Source organism: Epinephelus lanceolatus, chromosome 7 (genome assembly GCF_041903045.1).
Source record: "Epinephelus lanceolatus isolate andai-2023 chromosome 7, ASM4190304v1, whole genome shotgun sequence".
NCBI classification, from domain to species: Eukaryota; Metazoa; Chordata; class Actinopteri; order Perciformes; family Serranidae; genus Epinephelus; species Epinephelus lanceolatus.
This window is the reverse complement of record NC_135740.1, coordinates 22,677,793-22,697,500: the sequence shown is the minus strand read 5'-3', so window position 1 is coordinate 22,697,500 and position 19,708 is coordinate 22,677,793. Positions and strand designations below refer to the sequence as shown.

The following is a 19,708-nucleotide window of genomic DNA, read 5'->3' as shown; positions in this document are numbered from 1 at the left end:
GGTCACATTTTGGATTTGTGGTGCGTCCAGTAGCTCAGTGGGTAGAGCAGGCGTTCCCTGTACAAAGGCAATCTCCTTGCCTGCAGCCTGCAGCCCTTTGCCACATGTCATCCCCTCCCCCCCTTTCAGACTTTAGTACTGCCCTGTCAAATAAAGGCAAACAGCCAAAAAATAATATAAAAAATGGATTTGTCTGGTACTTTGGTTTATGACCAAACACCCTGGATATAGAAAGAGAACTGGATACAGCATTGGAGGTGAAAGCTGTTCAGTGGCACATGAAACCAGAGACGTTTGACTCCCAGGGTGTCATATCACCGGGATCTTCTGCATCATTGGGCCCACAGAGCAAGCGTACTTCACCAGCTCAGGTTTAGTCCTCCACTAACAATGATTTAATTGTGCGGCTCCTCTAGACTTGTGAAATCGTATCCAACCGGATCAAATCCTGATTGTGAAACCAGTAATTCTGCAGCGGGTGTTCTGCTCCAAAAAACATCATCCACTGATTTACAGAGGTCTCTTTCACAATGTATTTTTGCACCTAATGGCATCAGGTGACAGACCCAGAGGTTATAGTTAAATGATTTGTCCACTGTGTCAAATTGGCATCAAAGCCCAGTACACTTCCTGGGGGCCTGCCAAACACCCACAGACCTCATAACATTCCCATCAGCCCCAGCTGTAATTTTTGTGTTTAGTGCTTAACGCTTAACTAAGATAGTGAATATGGTAATCCTAACCTGCTAAACATCAGCATGTCAGCTTTGTCATTGTGAGGATGTTGGCATGCTGACATTAGCATGGCTGTGAACTCTGTCTTGTTTCAATTGAATAATTATGTGAAAATTTGCCTTGATTTTTATTTTTACGCAATCATGATAAAGAGAATACAGACAGAGGACAGAATTATCCACTCCTCTGTGCACACTGGTCTTGCTGTTGCAGCCTTTCACTATCTTTGTTATTTATTACAGTAAAAATATTTCATGTTCTTTTATTATTTTTGGCATTTCCTCAAGGCAAACAAAGAGCATTTCTGATTAAAAATCCCAGAGATTACTTTATTTCCCATAATAGACACACGCATAGAAACCATCAATGCTTCTGTTCTCTTAGCCAACATTACCATCACCTCTGTCCATCTTAACTCCTTTCCCTCCACCCATCTGCGGTCACTACTCCCCTTTCCTCTTCTCTACTGCCTTCACCCGACCCTCGAGGGAGCTCAGCCGGTGCTCCACTGCACAAGCATTCTCGGAGCAGGAAGTGAGCAGAGTCAACACGACGCATCCCAGCACCAGGCCTCCCAGTCGAACTGCTGTGATGTCCGCCGTGGCATGCTTGTCAGTCACGATGAGTCCGAAAAGCCAGAGCGCCAAGACAGTTTTCACAACCCAGAACACCCGCCTCAACACGCCAATCAACAGACGGAGAACGATGGTCAGCACCCAGTAGCCAATGAGAGCCACCAGACCCCACTGGGCGATGGCGGTCACGCCTTCTGGAGTGAAGCGGGGCAATCTGTGTGCAACTGTGGAGGGAGGAGATCCAGTTTAGGCTTATTTTCATCAAGAATAAAGCTTGAAAAAACTTGTCTGTCACTCGGGGAGCAACAGGAGTACACATTAACACATAAAAAGGGAGTGGCAGACAAATTGCCTGAGGGAGGGCAGGCCTGCATAGTTTTACTTCAAACTTTCATTGCCACAGATCGTCTCTTACACCACCAGGCAATTTGCAGCGTACAGGGAGGAAAAAGTGGAGCATGCAGCCAAGCCTAAATAAACATGGGCCATCCTGCTACCCACCATCGAATCCTGTGACCCTGAGAATCTCTGTGACGTAAACAGCGATGACGTTCAGGCCGCTGGCAGCTCCTTCAGCGAGGAATCGGATCACCATCTCAAAAAACTGTGTGGGAGGGTGGAGACATGTCTTGCTTTGTTATTATACAAAGGTAACAATGAGGAAAGGCAGCATTCTGATCATATTAATAATCATGCACAGATACAGATCTGTTTACAGAAACACAGCCTACCAAGACTCACTCTCATGGCTTCGATGCACAGGCAGATGCAGTGTAATTTATCATTCAGGTATGATTACATTCATAGAGAACTCTTATGGACTGCAAGTGCTACACCTTAAGACAGAAGAAGTGCTGTATTGTTGACTTGGACAAACAGCTGTGCATGCGAGTGACAGCTGGACCGTGCTCCCTCTCTATTCCTGTACAGCCTCTGCTCACCACCCCCCAAAATCACACCACACACACACTGCACTCACACACACAGCGTAGCCTCGTCAAGCAAGGTCAAGGGTAGCCCAGTAAGTTGGACAAGTATCTTATCTGCACCTGTTGCACATACGTGGGGACTGTCCAGTATGTCAGAGCAAGAGTCGAGCATCTGTCACTCCATGTCAGCATGCGTTTATCATTTGGAACACACTTAATCATTTACTGATCTGTTTGGTGTTATAACGCACAATTTCACAACCAATTGTATACTTAAATATTTTAGTGATGACTGATTAGAGTCCACATTTAATGCTGAAGGCAGTGGTGTAGCCACAGATTTTTTTTTTCTTTTCTTTTTTTTTTTTTGAGGGAGCGATGCAGCCCATAAAGAGTGATATAATTTTCCGCTCTGTTATCTTAAACAAATAAGATTTTAAATAAATGCAAATTGCATAGTGTCTTTCTGTCGGCGTTCTGTTATTTTACTTAATGCAACCTTGTAAATGCGTTTAAAGCTGATTAACTTTTGAAGATATTGCAGAGCATGAACTTCCAAAAACTTTTACAAGTGGATCAAAAACACACTGGAGGCAAAAGTTAGACAAAAGCTCTGCACACTGTACAAGCAGCTCCCAGGAAATTTATCAGAGCAACGTTATCAGGTGATGCCCGTCAAAGACCTTGAGGAAACGTTGCTCTGTTATGTTACTGGGAGCTGTCCGTGCAGTGTGCAGATCTTGTGTCTAACTTTTGCCTTGGGAATTTAACCTCATAACTAAATTACATAATTCTAAACTGGGATTTCTCACTGGAAACAGAACAACATAAAACCAGATACACACAGAGTAAGGCTCTATTTAAGTTCAGGGACTCATTAAAAAAGTATTCCTCATCCAAGGATCATGTACACACCCTATATTTTGCAGCCTACTTATCAGCTTGACAGTGCTTACCACCACAAGCTCACAAACAGGACTACATTGTGGCCTCTCATGCATGAACCACTGTACACTAACACACATAAAGCTTCACTACAGCCATGCTCCTACTCTCTGCACTAACTATGAGGTGACATGAGCTAAACAGAGCCACATGAGAGGACTCTGTTGGAAGGACCATGTCAGGGCAGGCTAGATGGAGACACCCAGGAGGTTTCTTACCATGGCCACTGTATAGACGTTCTCCTGACCAAGCATTGACTCAAGAAACAACACTGCACTCTGGGGGAGAGGGAGCCACAGCCGGGTGGAAGCAGGGAGGCAAGAAAGTGTGTGAATGTGTGTGAGGGGGATGCATGGATATAAGAAGATGTGAAATGAGGGCAGAGAAGATGAGGGGATCAGGGGGGAGATTAGCAAGTTGAGGGGCATGGGGAGAGGAATGTGTGTGAAGGGTGAGGAAATGGATGGAGAGAGATGACAGGGATGGAGTTGGAAATTAGTGATTAGGCACAGTTATTGATCAAGAATAGTGACAGAGCGAACAAGTTAGACCAAACACCAGGTAAGATATGTATAAAATAGGAAAAAGAGGAGAGTGTAAAGCCACTTCCTGGTGGGGAGAAACAGCAGGGATATATCAATCAGTGGTGCACCGCCTCTCTGTACCTCAGCAGCTGACCGGATCACACCGCTTCCCACCACTGACTCCGCGTACCGCTGGATCTCCGAGCAGGTTCCGGTGATCAGAGTCCGGAGGGTGACCGCCGGTGGGTTCTCCCCAGTCGGCTTGGCCTGCTTGGCTTCAGCTTCGGCTCCAGCCAAACCCACCGCCAACGCCAGCACCAACACAAGGCTGGTGAGGAAAAACCGAGCCATGGCACATCCACCGCGCCCAGAGCCAGACGCACAAAAACCCATTGTTGGGAATTTGAGATCAATGTGCTAAAAAAAAAAATATCTGTACACAGGTTAAAGCTGCAGCCCAGATGGGAGGGTTGAGCAGCTCGCGTTCAATGACTGTAAATCAAAGAAAAATGGCTTCTGTTGAGAGCAGTCATCGGCTATAGAGCGTTTTTAAGCCAACACGCTGCAGTTCACAATAGGCAGGAAATTATGTTTACAGCCGCGCAGCTTCCAAAAACAACACAGGCTGATTCCTATTGGTCCAAACTGCATATCAGACAAAATGTGCTAGTTAAAAAAACACCCTAACGCCTCAAAATGATGTGAAAATTTAATTATAAACTTTGGCAGTGCTGCAAATGTCTAATTTAGGACCGCTCAGCTCCGTCAAGGACACTCCAGCATTAACAGTGGCTATATTTGGTAAGAAACTGTTAAAGGCTTAAGATCCAGCAGCTCTCTGGATAAATCACCGTCTATCTGAGCAAAGCAGAAAGTGATTAAAAAAAAGATACAGTGCAGGAATGTCTGCTGAAGTTTTTCCTCTTGCAGCTTTGCGCGTAAAAAGAAAAACGCACAAACGCGGTGACGTTGAGCTGACCACACCACACCACGAGTCTCCTAAAGCCTCTTATTTCAGCTCTGAGCTCCACACCAGTCAAGTTTGGGGGGTCCTTTGTCTCGGAGCTCGCATCAAATGCACTGCCGCGATGGATTATGTTGCACAACCTTTTATGAAAACCTCCCCTGCTGCCGTCCCCGCATGGCGCTCCCTTCCTTCCAGCGTTTCTAACGACAGTTTCCAGTTTGCAAACACGTCTGAATCTACAGGGAGGAGGAGGAAGAGGAGGAGGGGTGGAGGAAGGCGCTCTGCACACGGATAAACAGAGATTTGCACACTGGGACTTGTGGTTTAATGCTCCAGGTCAAATGTTAAGATTATTCACAGGGTTTGGAAACATAATGAAGCGGAAACAGAAGCTGGACAGTTCAGATTTCAGTTTAATAACTAACAGAATAGCAATTACACAGCATCAAGTCAGACTGTACACATTTAGGAACAGTTTGGACCGAGAAGTTTTAAAATAAAAAAACAAAACAATAATGACACTGTATGTACACAAACACTCACTACACTTTGTGTTCTCACTGAACTAATATTTTTCTTTGTATACTGGATGTGTAATTGCCTGTTCTCACACACACGCACCACAAAACTCAAGTCTGTGATGCAAACTCTTTACATTCTTCCTGCACCAGTATCTGATACACTGTTGGCACAAGCTGGACTCAGTCATTGTTAAAAAATGTAAAGCGTTCAGTTCAGAGTGTCGCTGCCACTCTTTAAGACTGGAATCATCCATAGAGGTCACACTCATGGTATCCTGTACACACAGGAGCACTGGAGGTACAGTGTGTGAGTGCAGCGGTGAGTCTCGCTCCCAGCACTGTTTGTCCTCATGTTGTTATGTTTGCTCATCTTGTCAACCCTTTCCCCTCACAGGTGTCCGCGTGGGGAACCTCAGCTTTAGCCGATGTATATGCGATGGAAATCGTTTGCTCCAAAGGCGGCGTTGCACTTGGGGCACTTCCTCTGGCGTGTGTCGTAGCGGGTCTTGACGCACTCAAAGCAGAAGACGTGGAAGCACTTGGTCAGTACCGCATCCTTCACCCGAGAGTTGCAGCATGGACATGTTAAGCGTGCCTGGGGGAGGGAGGGAGAGAAAGGTTTGAAGAGTAAACCGAGAAGCCAATTTGGTCCTGAGCTGAGAGGTTTGTAATGAGTGGACACAAATATCTTCAAGCTCAACTGTCCTAAAGCAGGAACACTGATGTCAGGAACACATCACATGATATGACGGCTGATTATAACTCCTATGTGGCCATGACTGATGCTCAAGACCATGCAGAGTGCAGAGAGTACAGAGAACAGTTGACCCACAAACCTTTAAGTATGGCAGGATGCATCAAAGCACTCCTCATGATTACATCGAACCACTTACAGGTTTGTGACCAAAAAAATTAAAGCTGCAGAGATCTAAACACTGACTACACACACTAAAATTTGCAAAAGTCATTTAATGTGTGATGTTGAGTCTTTGCACAGTTGGTCAGAATTTTAAATGTCCTTGTGTGTTCCTGTTACAACAGTGTGATCACATGTACAGCTGGTCTCATTTGGTGGAAATCAGAGTGACAAAAATGACTGGTTCATTCAGTTAAACAGCTTACTTACATGAGAAACAGAGCCTCGATAGTCACAATTATTTGTTGTCTTTTAGGGAGTTAGATGAGGAAACTGATACTGCTCTTCTTCATGATAAATATAAAGTTAACAACCAGCTACAGGCTAGCTTAGCTATGCACAAAGGCCAGAGACAGGCGGAAACAGCTAGCCTGGCTCTGTCCAAATGCTAAAAAATTGTGCAAAAACCAAGGTGTAAACACAAGGAATCACTGTTTTACTGAGGGTTATGTTTGGGACTATTTCTTGGTCGGAATCAGTAACTTCCTGAAGTCTCTGCCCGCAGCTGCTCAGAGCCAAGAAACAGTCCAGCATTTAACCATTTTATTGATATTTTTATTCTTATGTTTTCATACAGATTTAAGAAACAAGATAGCCAGCTGTTACCCTCTCTTTCCAGTCTTTGTGCTAAGCTAAGCTAACCAGCTGCTTGCTATAGCTCCATATTTAGCATACAGGCATGAGAGTGGTGTAAATCTTCTTATCTTACTCCCAGCAAGAGAGCGAATACGTGTATTTCATGAAATGTGAATGTAGGTGCTCTCATGCATGATTCTTTCTAAATACGTATTTAATCCGCACTGCCTCTAACGTCTCATTGTCCACTCTGTGAGCGCAGGAGGGGGAGAGGATGGCGCGACTGCATGGAATATATTTATTTATTTAGCTAAATATTTCCAGTGCATTTATCATGTCTGGAAATACAGCCATTAAGCACAACCGTTACACTCATTTCATCAGCCCTACTTAGACATGTGCTGTTCATGACAAAACCGGCATGAAGAAACGAAATTACACGTTGTATTTTGGGACAGGGATACCAATGGTTCATGCTATAATTCAGGCCGGGTGTCTGATCAGACTAACTGCCACAAACATATAAATACTGCGGTGACCCTCGTGCGTAATTGCGCAAGATGGCACTGGCACATACTCCTTTTTGCCTCCACCTTTAATAAATGTAATTCTTTATGTCGCACATCAATGTCAAACATCCTCAAATTTAAAAGCAACACATTAACTACATGTTGGTAAAGGAGTAGAAACGCTGTGACTCACAACAAGAGAACACTCGCATACCAGCTTATTTATATGCAGATCGCATTCATGAGGTGATTTGCATGACCATTTATGGTTGAACTAGGGCGTGTAGAGGGCGGAATATGAGGCGGATCTGGGTGCGCACAACTCCAGGAGGTCTGTGATTTATAAAGAGAACATTGCGTGCAAGTGTGCGTGCGCACGTATTTATAAATCAGATTATGTTTTGGCGCATGCCATTTTCAGCTTTTGGGCGCACGTCAACTTTTAGTATGAATCCTAAGCACTCTTTTATAAATGAGGCCCCTGGAACCTAAATATTGGTGCATCTCTGTTTCATTCATTTTTTAAAAGGAATTATTCTCATATGAAAAATATAATTTACCAAAGGAGTAAGAACTTCATAGTGTCTGAGCCATTCAAAACATGTGCCTTAAACCACGATCAGTGTCCATGATACTTAAATAACAGATTCTGCACTCCTGAAATTTTTTCTGAAGCAAAAGTGTTTTTAAAAAAGCAGTTTTTAGTATTTTTATATCACAAACACCTACCTTATAGTCATTGATTTCTTCATTTAGAATATCATCTCCATTGCTGATTTTCTCTGCTGGTTTCTTGGCCTTCTCAATCTTTCCTCTAAGTTTGGAGATGTCCTCCTGAAACACAGAAACACAGTCAGTTAACAGCTGTAAGGAAAAGGAGTTTTTTTTTTTAAAGACATTTTTGGGGCCTTTAGCCTTTATTTAATAGGACAGATACAGTGTGAAAGAGGGAGATAGAGGGGGTTTGACATGCAGCACAGGGTCTTGGGTTAGAATTGAACCCATGGCCGCTGTGGCAAGGACACAGCCTTTGTACATGGGCAGTTTTGACGACAGATGATATGAATGCAATACTTTGTAGTAGACAATATTGGAGTGTCCCACCATCATGTCAAAGCACAACAGGAAACCAACAAGGGTTAAGGCTTCGGTGAAAATGTCTGTGAGGAGAAACCTTTACATCATTTCATGTAAGGAAAACAAAATTGAAACTGGCAATAATTATTCAGCCAACAGACAGCGGAGTTTCAATCCACAAAATCAAATTTGTAATTAGAGAACATGCAGTGTATTTTAGGAAAGAGTCATTCCACAAGTCTCATTACAGTCAAAAAAAGAATTTGTTCCTTCTGTGTTAACTACAATTTGCATTAAGCTTAACAGTGATGATAGATTTGTGAATATATCGTTCTTTTTGAACAACTCTGAAAGAGCAACGTGTTAACTTAATTTGTTTGCAGATGTGAATCCAAAATCCTGCTTCCGTATGGTCATGCACAGTTGTGCATAAGAGACAGGTTAAGTTTCAAGAGCTGCTAACCTGGGCTCTCATTCAGCATGGCTGTCGTTCAACACAGCCACTTAACTGAAGAATGAGTGAGAGCCGCTGCTCAGTCACAAACTCACGTTCAGCAAGCCTACCAAGTAGCACAATGCACATCCACTGAGGCGAAGAACAAAAGCTGATTTGGACTGAAACTGCAAAAGTGAGGACTATTTTGCTTGTGTTTATATATATATATATTTTTTTTTTCCAGGGGGCAGGCAAAAGTGACCATGTCTTGCCTTTTAGAAGTCTAGTGTGCAGTAGTTAGTGGAAAGGTTGTAGGCCTGAATCCTCTCCCATGTTCCAAGCATGTAAGAGAACTATGGTAGCCAATGCAAAAATGCAAATGACCCTTTATAGAGCCAGTGTTTGGTTTGTCCGTTTTGGGCTACTGTAGAACAACATGGCGAACTCTGTGGAAGAGGACCTGCTCCGTACGTACGTATATATATATATATATATATATATATATATATATATATATGTGTGTGTGTGTGTGTGTAACTGGCTCATTCTAAGGTAACGAAAACACAAAGATTCTTATTTTCAAATGATTTTAAACTAATGAAGGCATGGTTATAAATGTTATATTTGATTTCTGACATTAGATTTCCCTATATCCTGCACACTGGACCTTTAAGTCCATGCCCTTTTTGAAACCTTACAGCTCAAGTTTATAGGTGGATGATGTTACCTGTGCTCGTCGGGCGTTAAAGGACTCCTTCTCCCTGGAGATGCTGTTCTCTATGACCTCCTCTCTCACCAGGTTGAGCCTCTGCTGAACCTGCTCCAGCTGAGTTCGCACCTCCTCTGACAGCAACGCAGACTCCTGAGCCTGGAGGACGACAGACAGATGTTGCCTCAACAGGAATGTTATTTCCTTTCATACTGTATGATCTTTTGTGGATATATGGTAACATATAGTGTGTTTAGGAACAATATCTAAATGCCATTACGATTTAGTTTCCTTAACAGCAGCTTACCTTTTTTAGAATCACTTTACTCTGCAGCTGTGGCTCATCATGACTGAACTATCTCTTACCTTGCGTTTGTTCATGTCCAAAGCTTGTGTTCGGAGTGCCAGCTCTCTCTCAGCAGTGCTGATGGTGCCCTGAAGGAGGCGCTCCTTTTCCTCAAGCTTCCTCACAACCTGCAGCTGGGCATCGACCTGAAAAATGGGCACCATTCCAAAAAAATGTAAGCCAACAAAGATAAAAAAACACACATCAGTACTAGAAGCATTTTTGTTTGAATATAATTCGTCATGCATTCGAAGAAACTAAGTGGTTATCACCGCAATTTGTGTGTATGTCACAAAACCAGCGTGAACAAACCCTCATTATTAGGCAGACTGCACCTTATAGTGTTTCCTGGTGGCTCACCTGAGTTTTTAAGGTTAGCAGTTGGTCTGCCAGCTCCTCCTTCTCCTCCTTCAGCAGCTTGTGGATCTGGTTGGACTTGATCCGCTCGCTCATCAGCTTGAAGTTGGCATCGTCTTTTTCTCGGAGCTGCTGCATCAGACGGATGTTCTGTTCCTGCATGTCCTCGAAGGCCTGGCCCGTCACGTCCATCTCGCTCAGCAGTGCGTCCTCCTCCTGCAGAGGGAGCGAGGCGACAGTGTCAGAGAACGAAAGGTTTTTCTTTGCATAAAAACACAACGACCGGCTCACGCACCTGTTTTGCTATAGAGAGCTTCTTGTTGAGGATGTCGATCTGCTCCTCCACAGAGCGGATTTTCCTCAGAGCCTCTTCGTCTGCCATTTTCTTACCCTCCCTCCGCTCCCTCTCCTCCAGCTCCCTCAGCCTCTGCCGCAGCTCCTCTCCCTGGAATCAGAATTGTTATTACAGAACAGCCACAATACAGCAATTTAATAATTACTACTGCAGCGCAAATATCCTTAAATAATTTCAGAAATTGTAATGAATGGACCCAGGATGGAATCTTCTTCATATCAACACAAACTTCTACAGTGTGCAGTGTCGATCACCTCTGACTTGGACTTCTTCTCTGCAGCCATGAGCTGGACTTTGTCCCTCTGCTCCTTTGGCGCTGAGCGGTACATGTCCAGCAGCAGCTTCATCTCCCTCTGGGACTCCTGGGCTTTCCTGCACAGTCAAGATAAGACTCTTCAACAAAACTATCACCATCATCTCACATTATAAAAACCATCAGCAAGGGTCAGATATCAATCATAGCTCTGGACACTGTCTCTGAGAAGACCTCTTTGTCTTTTTCACCCATTTCTCAGTGACTTATTGTTTACCTGCCATGTATTGAGACTATTGAGACAAGAGTCCACTATACCATGTGAGCCCCTGCTGGTGATTCACAGAATCATATGACTGGTAATTTCTTTCCGAAGTGTTTTGTTGGTGAGAAGAATAGTACGCATTTTATTGGACGCTACAGCCTGATGCTGACCCACAGAAACAAAAGCATCAACATAAACAACAGCACATATTCAGAAAAAAAACCCACAAGGGGTTGAAAATGAACATTGTTTCAACCATCCTCCTCTGCAACTGTGATGCGTCAAGTATATCATGATTCATGTATTTTTAAAGCTTATCAACATGACATATTTTGTCTGCCAATAGGCAAAGCAGATATATTAAATTCAAGTCTTACAAGTCTCAAAGAAAGAAACACCACGCAGACAACATCCTCACCTTATAACTAGCTATGTGTGGGCGAAAGAGACAAAACATCCCTGATATTTTGACAGTAGATGTGACAATATTTTTCACTTCTATAAATTCTTTGAGTGCATTTTTAGTTTGTGTATTTGTATTTCTTTACGCAGTAATAGAGGTTTCTGCGACAATCTATGCAGAATATTTAATGATCCAGCATGAATGAATGGTTGCTGACAGTATCATTGACCACCAGGCCACATCTCTTGTTGTTCCTACCCACTTCAGATGAAACCACTCCCACTGCCGCATTACGAAAGCAGGCTGCCGGACGCCAAGGTCCGATGACTGGCTGCCAACCTACCGCTGTGGCATGCAGTGAGTCAGGTGCTGCTGGCTCAAAGATGTGCTTCCTGTGAAACGGCACCACTTGAGGTCATCAGTGGCTTTGAACCACTTGCCAAAAACCATTGAGACCTTCTCATCCTCTCCTCAGAGGCAGGACATTGGTTTGCTATGCCCCTCTACCTCCTGTAACAATCTAGGTGTCTTGTTTACATGTGTATTCCTCCCGTGTTGATCTGTTCTTACTTAAGGTTGCTGGCCGCATTGGAGTTGCTACAGCCATTAACTACTCATATCCCTATTTTCCAAGCTACTGTAGCTGTTATATTTTGCAGAGGTGGATCTTAAGTGCCTGCAGCCACCCAGTCTCATAGCAGCAGGAAGTGAAGTGGAGCAACACACAAGGTATGCCAGCTAGCTAATGCTTGTCTCACTTTGAGATAACCTTGAGCATGTCGAGGCTTTTGTCATGCAGAAGTGGGCGTGGTTTAATCTCAAGTGGCTTGGGAAAATCATGGATGCAACCAGGCCACACTTTTCCCTCATCTTTTTGGCAGTTTAAAAAATGTATGTAAAAAAAAAAAACCTCCCACACATGCGACTTACTTGAGTTCCGCCCGGACGATCTTCAGCTGCTCCATCTCCTTCCTCTTTGACCCTCCGACCATAGACAGGCGCTCCCCAGCTGACTCCTCAGGTTGGCTGCTGCTCCCCGGCTTCTCTTTTTCTTCTTTTATCAAACCGCTGCTTCCACCGCTGCGGGTCGGCCTCTCTCTCTCCTTTTCCTTCTCTTTCTCCCGCTCTCTGTCTTTCTCCTCTTTCTTTACAATGTCCTTTTCTTTCTTTTCCTCCTTCTCTTTCTTCTCCTCTTTCTCCTCCTCCTTTACGGTTGCCTCTGGTTCCATTCCGGGCTCTGTTTTCACCGAGGCTCCTACGGAAAGAAAATTCAACACAGTGAAGTAGAGACCAGGGCAGTCCCAATATGTCTTAATGTGTATGATAAGAATAAAGTGAAATCAGTAATTTAAATTAAAAATAAGTCAACTAGGTGTTATTTACCAGTGCTGCTGGGTGTGGAGGAGCCGTTGTCAGGCTCTGTTTTGACCACAGGTTCCCCAGAGATGGCTGGGGTTGAGGGAGAGGTTGTCTCATCCTTCACGTCCATCTCTGTGCTGGACTGGGACTGGAGGATGGCGTTGCCCTTTGAAGCGCGCACCTAAAGAGGCAGGCAACACATAAATGTGTGCTGTTGGGCTCTGCTTTATACCCATCAGATATGGTACCATAAAAGTGACCTATTTTATTACCTGGTTGAGCTCAGCTTGTGTCTCTCTCAGTCTGACCTTGTATTTCACCACCTCTCCCTTCATCTGCTGGTTGTGGGTTTGCAGTGTGCTAATCAGGTGACGCATCTCCCTGTTGATAGGACCTGAGGGAAGGAGCAAAAATAAGAAAGCAAGAGATGAAGAGTGGTGAAAAGAGAGTAGAGATCCGGACCTAGTTAGTTTGTCTGCAAGGAGCTGATATGAATCTTAGTTCTGTTGTATTTTCATCGCAATTCATGCACTTAATTTACAATGCAAACCAATTCTGTTAGTTACCTGCTTGCTCGTTGGCAGCAAGAGTCTGCTCAAATTCGATCCGCAACATCTCGTACTCCTTCCTGACCTGAGCCAGTGTGTCCTCTAGCTGAAACACCTCTGTGCGAACCTTCCTCTGCAGAGCCACCTCATCATTCTGCACACAGAAGGGATGACAGTAAGGGAGGGACGAAAGGTCACATAAATATATACTGACACACACACACACACACACACACACACACTGACCTCCATGTGCTCCAGCTGTCGAAGTCTCGCCGTCCTGGTCGTGTTAAGACGAGCGCGTGTCTCATCTAATTGAGCCTTGAGGATCAGAGACTCGTTGTAGAGGACAGAAAACTGCGACTGCAGACAGCGATACTCGGAAGTCTCTTTCACCATGCCTTCTGCTCGACTCAGCAGCTCCGCCTGACGGGAAGAGAGAAGAAGGAAAGAGAGACAAAGAGAGATGGAATAAATATTCAATACAGCAAAATACTAAATGTAAAGCTTTTTTTTTATTTTTAGAAACTTAGGGTTCATCAGGAAGGATTTTAACTGACACAGAAAGATGTTTTTGTATTCATTAAAACAGTAAATTAAAGTAAACTAAAGTAATGCGAGTGTTGAGATCTTAGCAGCTTTATCACTTTTGAGATGGGTTTGTGATCATAATTCATCAAAAACTGTAATGCATTAATGGGTCATTTTCAGATGAAAGTCAACCTTCATGTTGTTGTTCTCCTGGTGAACGCTCTGGAGGTCCTGCTGCAGCTTCTGCAGCTCAATCAGACGGTTGTCTGCCAGCTCCCTGTTCTCCTCCATATCACTGTTCATTTCTTCAAACTTGACAGGAGAGAAGAAAAACGGTGTCAACTTGGGCTGTGCCGAAAAGTTTTTAAAGCTTCATGGCTTCATTCACAACATTAATATGCAAATTCTAAATCAACAGTTGAATGCTGCACAGCTTTTGTGGCATGTCTGTTTATTCAGTTCAAACCAGTATTTCTGCACAGTAGATAAATATTAGACTGCAATAATATTATTAGTATTATAGTATTTGAAGAACCAGATTCTAGTGGCTGTGTAGGATTGTTTTCCGACTCATAGATCCAAACATCTTTAATAAAAAAATAGATGTAATCATTTCCAAAATTCACAACATTTTTATGTTTTGTATTTTTTTTATCTAATGAAATATTCTGCTTCAATCTATATTTGTTGCCATTTAGCCTTTAAAAAACAACATTTCCACTGCGGTCAAAATACTGTTTGCTCTCCCACTTGCCTCACACATAGGCAGCACGCACCTGTATTCACTGGGTGGTCTAACAGTAATCTCACAGCACAATAAATTACATTTATCCATCAAAAACACAGAGTTAATAAAAAAGACTAACTCATTTAATTTGATAACTCAGTTTATTCATCTATATAGTAGATTTTTGAGTATTCTTTTAGGGTGATCATCATAAAATATGACAACAGACATTCAAAGCCTCAGTTGAAAACCTTCATAGAAGCGTCAAATGCAAAATAAAGACATTATGTACAGACCTAATGTCAACAAGTATGAAATGCCAGGTGTGGAAGGAAAAAATGCAAATCAAGAACTTCACACCTCTGTCAATTATCAAAATCATGAAATACAATTCCTACCTTTCTCTTGTTAATAGTGATGGTCCCACAAACACTGCTGGCCTCCCCACACACCTTATAACCTTTGCTGTTCACCTGGGAGGCATTACAGGGGGTGTTAAAGCATACTTCACTTCATTATAGACATCAGAACATTTGTCACAGTCTGACACACACAGACAGACAGAGAGAACACATCCTCACCCTCTCCAGTATCTCGCTCAGGTGTGCATTCAGTCTGTTCTCTCGGCGGCGGATCTTCTCCATGTCCCACTGGAGCTCCTCGATCAGAACCTGCAGCTCGCTGACACGCTGGTCTGCTTTGTTAGCTGCACGACCCAGCCCCCGGGACTGGACAAGACAGGAGAACAGAGACGTCAGACCACACACACAAGAGCTAATAGAAACAATCCTTCCTATGATCAGGACTCTAAACCTTTTTTAACCTTTGGTCTAAACCATCTTGAAATAAAATTTAAACCATCCTGAAGTAAATGCTGACCATCCCAACTATAAAATGACTGTTCTTCTACATTAAAACCATTTCCATAATCAAAAGTGATGCATGGAATAAATGAAACACAATGGAAATTAATACATTTTAAATGAGCTCACTTTTTTATAAAAAGCAATTGTTACATGTTCATATCTGTTGATTTATTCATATCACATGCATTCAATTCATAAATCAACTTTTTTTTTTATCATAATATCTGTAAAATTTGTGATTCCATTTCTTTCAAAATCCCATCCCTGCTTCAGACAGCATTGTAAGTGCCCGACAGCCATGGTTCACCTTCTTGCTATGTGTGTGTCAGTGTGTGAATTTTGCTCTCTCTCACAATGCCACAATGAAACTTTGTCAGAGACTACTGTTATGGTTTAATCGCATTTGAATTTTTTTTAGGCAAGGTCTATGTTCCTCCCAGTGACCATCCCAAAAATGTTATCATCCCTGACCATCACCCCCCTTTCCTCTGTCCTTGGGATGGCGGGACACCCTTACGTTAGCGCTCTGCTAAGATATTTTCTGCAACAAAGCACCTGTTACTAGAGGATAAAGAGTAAAAAATTAACAATGTACTTGATAACTGACTTTACAAATACTTAAAACTATCATGTATTTAGACCAATTCAGAACTAAAAGATTCAAAGTGCCTGAACTCTGTTACAAATGAACGCCCTGCATTGTGGTAACACACGCTTAAAGGGGGGTTTACCATTGAATGTAGCAGTTGCAGCAATTTTCAAGAATTTTACAAGCATTTTTGTAACTGTTAAAGGTTCTGATTTTTTTTTAAACATATTCATATTCAGTGTATTACCTATAGTAGATTGCGATCAACACACTCCCAGTTTGGAGAAAAAGCTGGGAGTACCGCAACGGAAGCTGCGTTATGTACTGCTGTGGACAGGGGCAGCAGCAAGACATATCTAAGCCATCTAATAAAATCAATTTCAGTGTAAGTGTACGCTACATTTAGAATATTTTCATCACTTTGCCTTGACACAGACAGTGCTGTCCAATGGTTAACTAAAGCTGTCATCTATGCTCTCCTCAAAGCCACCAGACTCCATTGACAAAACAGTAATTTAATGATGCAGAGTACGGCAGTTGCTCGTCTACCACTGCCTCTATCGGTTAGTTTGTTTGTGCTGTTGTATGACTTTGGTGTTTCAAAGGGTTAGTTTGGTTTCACTTAAGTCTCAAAAAAGCACAAAATGACCAACTAGGGCAGTGGTAGACCAGCAACTGCCATGTTCTGAGATGTGAAATTACTGCTTTTTCAAAGGAGTCTTGTGGCTTTGAGCAGAGCACAGGTAAGTTCCAGTTTCAGCTCAGTTTCTTGTTGCAAAGGGCTGTCTGATGGCAAGGTAGAACAGTGAACATATTCTAAATACAGTGTACACTTAAAGTGATGTAGTCTTATTTAGATGGGTCACTTTTTAGGTGGCTAATATACATTTTGCTCCTGCCCCCTTACAAAGCAGTGCATTGCTCAGCTACTATGGCAGCACTTGTTTGCTTTTCCAAACTGTAGGTAATACACTGGATATGGATAAGTATCTCATACAAAACCACTTAAAAAATTCTGAACTATCCCTGTAAGCTCGACTCAACCTGAGAAGGAACATACTGCAACAGTAAATAGGGAAAAGTGTATGATTGGTACCTCGCTTGTCATGTGACTGTGCTTTTGCTTGAGGTCCTCAGTCAGCTGCTGCAGCCGCTCGTTTTCGCTGGTCAGGAGGGCGTTCAGTTTGGAAGCTGCCTGCCATAGAGTGCCCTCTGGAAAGAAAAGCATGGGTGTAAACATGTTAATAGGCTTGATGAACCTCCTGAATCATTTTTCTTCCAGTCTTCCTCTACCAAAACTTCCCCATGATTCATCTCACCTGTTCCACTGTCCAGCTCTGCCTTCAGTTGGTCCACGGTTTTCTTCAGACTCTCATAGATCTCCATTACATGACTGGCCTGCTTCTGGCTTGACTCAACCCTCTCCTGAAGCTCAGCCTCCATCTCTTCACTGCTGCTGCTCGCCAGTGTGGCGAGGAAGGAGTTGTTGGTCTCTCCCTGGTGGCCTGAGTGACAACAGCAGGAAAGAGGGTTTGTTTGTTTGTTTCGTTACTCAAACTGCGACATGTTACTGCTTTCAAAGTCACGATCCCATGTCAACTCCATCTTTACCTCTGTCCTTGGCCCGCTCCTGGTTGGAGTCGCCATCAGGTTCTGGAGTTTCTGGCTTCAGGCTCCGTGCCTCCCCTGCCTGAGATTTCTCAGGTTCGCTGCTTGCTTGATCGTAACGCCTGATGGTCAGCTTAATGTTTTCGTCAAACTAAAAGAAAGAGAAGTGCATCACATTTCGACTCTTTGGTCTTTACAGGAAAGTGATGATGTTGAGCAAGTTATTTTTGCTCTTTTTTCCCTGTCTGAACTTGTTTACCTGGTTCCAGTATCTATTGAGGATTAGCAGACTGGCATCATCAGTGGCCTGGCGAGTCTCTAGTCGTTCAATTCGTTCTCGCAATTCATCCTCAATCACCTGCAGATCAACCAAGCCAAGAGATGAACCTCTCCACACAAGAGAGTACATATATGCAGCTTCTTCTGAGTGTGTGTGTGTGTATATAAAGACTTATGCATGTTAAGTTACCTGTCTTTGATCGAGAGATTCTCCCAACTTTCGGTTCTTAGCCTGGAGAGCTTTGATGTCTTGTTCTTCCTGAAAAATAAATTATGCAAACATGAGTGCAAAAAGAAAAAGGCAGCCAAAGAACACCCAGCCTTTACACTTCCGAGGTGACACTTGTGAACACATATACTGGCTGTAATGGATAATAAAAGGGGCCTCACTGAGTTGGACACTCCTCCCAGTTTGATGACAGTCTCCACCGCGGTGCTCCCCGCAGCAGCAGCGCTGACACCGGGACCCCCATCCTCTCCTTCCCTCTCCCTCCGCTTCTCCGGGGGCGCACCGGAGGACGAGGGGCCGCTGGGGTCAGCAGGACGCTTCTGTCCCGACATCCTCAGACTCCTGAAACAAACAGAGAAGCAGAAAGTTACTAATGAAAAATATGGAGGACCGTTAGAGTCAGATGGTTCATCAGTATGAATAAGGCAGCTATGCTATGTTGTACATGTAGCCAGCTAACTTTAAAGTAGCCTAATATAGCTGGCTTGATGTTTACTCTGACAACCTATTCATATGAATGATTACCAGTCGAAATAAATACACACAAAAAATGATTTATCGTGTTTTAAACCCCGAACAAGCGCAGTAATCGAGCCAGTGTAACGTTAAGCTAATGTTAGCTTCTTGCTAACGCTAGCTTTAGATGCCGTTGATGCTCGGCAGAGCCCGGATCTGACCCGACCCATCGATGCATTTAATTTGTAATATTGTCAGTGTCAATAACACCTAACCAAAATCTTACCGCTTTAACTGTTACGAGTTTTATACTGTTATTTGAATCTGTATGTGGCTGTTGATGTTGCGGCTCCGTGCCTCTAGGAACCGGAAGTGCAACCAGCTTTACTGGGACAACCTTCAGACGACACAGCGCCCCCTACCGGCAGGGAGGGAACCACACACTGCTCTTCTTCGTTGGAGTTTTACTGTAGCTGTCATCCTTTAAGTTGCTTTGCTGCCTCCCTCTGGTTTTACTCGTCCACTGTTATCCTTTTCTAGTCTTCTGGTTAGTCCCATTGCTCTCAAAAATATTAATATCCATTTCCTCCCTTCATTGTGTCCCCACAAGCACTACTTTAATCCTGGCCTCCAGTCATCCTGACCTCTGTAAACCTGCAATCATAGCCCTTCTCTCTTCCTCATACTCACACATACTTCATACAAACAGGAAGCATCAGTAGAAAAAAATAAAGTACACAGCAGCATATATCTAAGCATGTAAAAATGAGTAAACTGTACAAAAACAAAGAGCAAACAGTATAAAAACACAAAGCAATATACCGAGGAAGCGTCAAAAGAAGTAATACTAATGCTAATTTGCACCTGAGTGACTGATCGTAATAAATAGATAGACAGGCAGAGTGGCAGAATTTACATTATTGCACATATAAGTGTAGATATTTCGCAGTTTGCATATACAGATACAGATATTGCACATGAGTGATGATTGACTGTCCATGGTTTCTGTATGTGTGGTCTACTGAGGGCAGTGTTGGTTGCATAGTCTGACAGCAGCAGGAAGGAAGGACCTGCAGTCCCTCTCCTCCAAACACCACGGGTGAAGCAGCCTTTCACTG

At 43.3% G+C, this 19,708-nt stretch overlaps 2 protein-coding genes across 3 annotated transcripts; both read right to left on the bottom strand.

Annotated features, from left to right (window-relative positions):
* Positions 1-1,043: 1,043 nt before the first annotated feature.
* LOC117260957 (uncharacterized) lies at positions 1,044-4,648 on the bottom strand. 2 transcript variants are annotated; one of them, XM_033633100.2, is made up of 4 exons: positions 3,850-4,648; positions 3,403-3,462; positions 1,812-1,914; positions 1,044-1,534 (listed from the first exon to the last, which is right to left on the bottom strand). In XM_033633100.2, exons 1-4 carry the CDS (start codon positions 4,099-4,101, stop codon positions 1,179-1,181), a joined length of 771 nt encoding a protein of 256 aa, XP_033488991.1. In that variant the 5' UTR covers positions 4,102-4,648; the 3' UTR covers positions 1,044-1,178. The 2 variants fall into 2 exon arrangements, with proteins under 2 accessions (XP_033488991.1, XP_033488992.1); XM_033633101.2 differs by lacking the exon at positions 3,403-3,462 and having other exon boundaries at positions 3,850-4,641.
* Positions 4,649-5,070: 422 nt separating this feature from the next.
* On the bottom strand, positions 5,071-18,984 carry rnf20 (ring finger protein 20, E3 ubiquitin protein ligase). The gene is made up of 22 exons (XM_033633773.2): positions 18,877-18,984; positions 18,296-18,476; positions 18,096-18,164; positions 17,886-17,984; positions 17,630-17,777; positions 17,338-17,523; positions 17,115-17,230; positions 15,145-15,291; positions 14,962-15,036; positions 14,029-14,148; positions 13,552-13,731; positions 13,324-13,459; positions 13,030-13,151; positions 12,782-12,938; positions 12,329-12,653; positions 10,732-10,849; positions 10,418-10,567; positions 10,126-10,338; positions 9,786-9,911; positions 9,438-9,578; positions 7,927-8,031; positions 5,071-5,791 (listed from the first exon to the last, which is right to left on the bottom strand). Exons 2-22 carry the CDS (start codon positions 18,464-18,466, stop codon positions 5,615-5,617), a joined length of 3,081 nt encoding a protein of 1,026 aa, XP_033489664.1. The 5' UTR covers positions 18,467-18,476; positions 18,877-18,984; the 3' UTR covers positions 5,071-5,614.
* Between the last annotated feature and the right edge of the window lie 724 nt (positions 18,985-19,708).

Coding starts and splice junctions, on each gene's coding strand:
- LOC117260957 (XM_033633100.2), bottom strand. CDS start 4,101: ATGGGTTTTTGTGCGTCTGGCTCTGGGCGCGGTGGATGTGCCATGGCT. Junction 3,463..3,849: donor TGATCCGGTCAGCTGCTGAG/GTACAGAGAGGC, acceptor CCTCTCCCCCAG/AGTGCAGTGTTGTTTCTTGA. Junction 1,535..1,811: donor CAGGGTCACAGGATTCGATG/GTGGGTAGCAGG, acceptor CTCCCTCCACAG/TTGCACACAGATTGCCCCGC.
- rnf20 (XM_033633773.2), bottom strand. CDS start 18,466: ATGTCGGGACAGAAGCGTCCTGCTGACCCCAGCGGCCCCTCGTCCTCC. Junction 15,292..17,114: donor ACAGTCACATGACAAGCGAG/GTACCAATCATA, acceptor TGTCTTGTCCAG/TCCCGGGGGCTGGGTCGTGC. Junction 13,460..13,551: donor GACAGCTGGAGCACATGGAG/GTCAGTGTGTGT, acceptor TTCTGTGTGCAG/AATGATGAGGTGGCTCTGCA.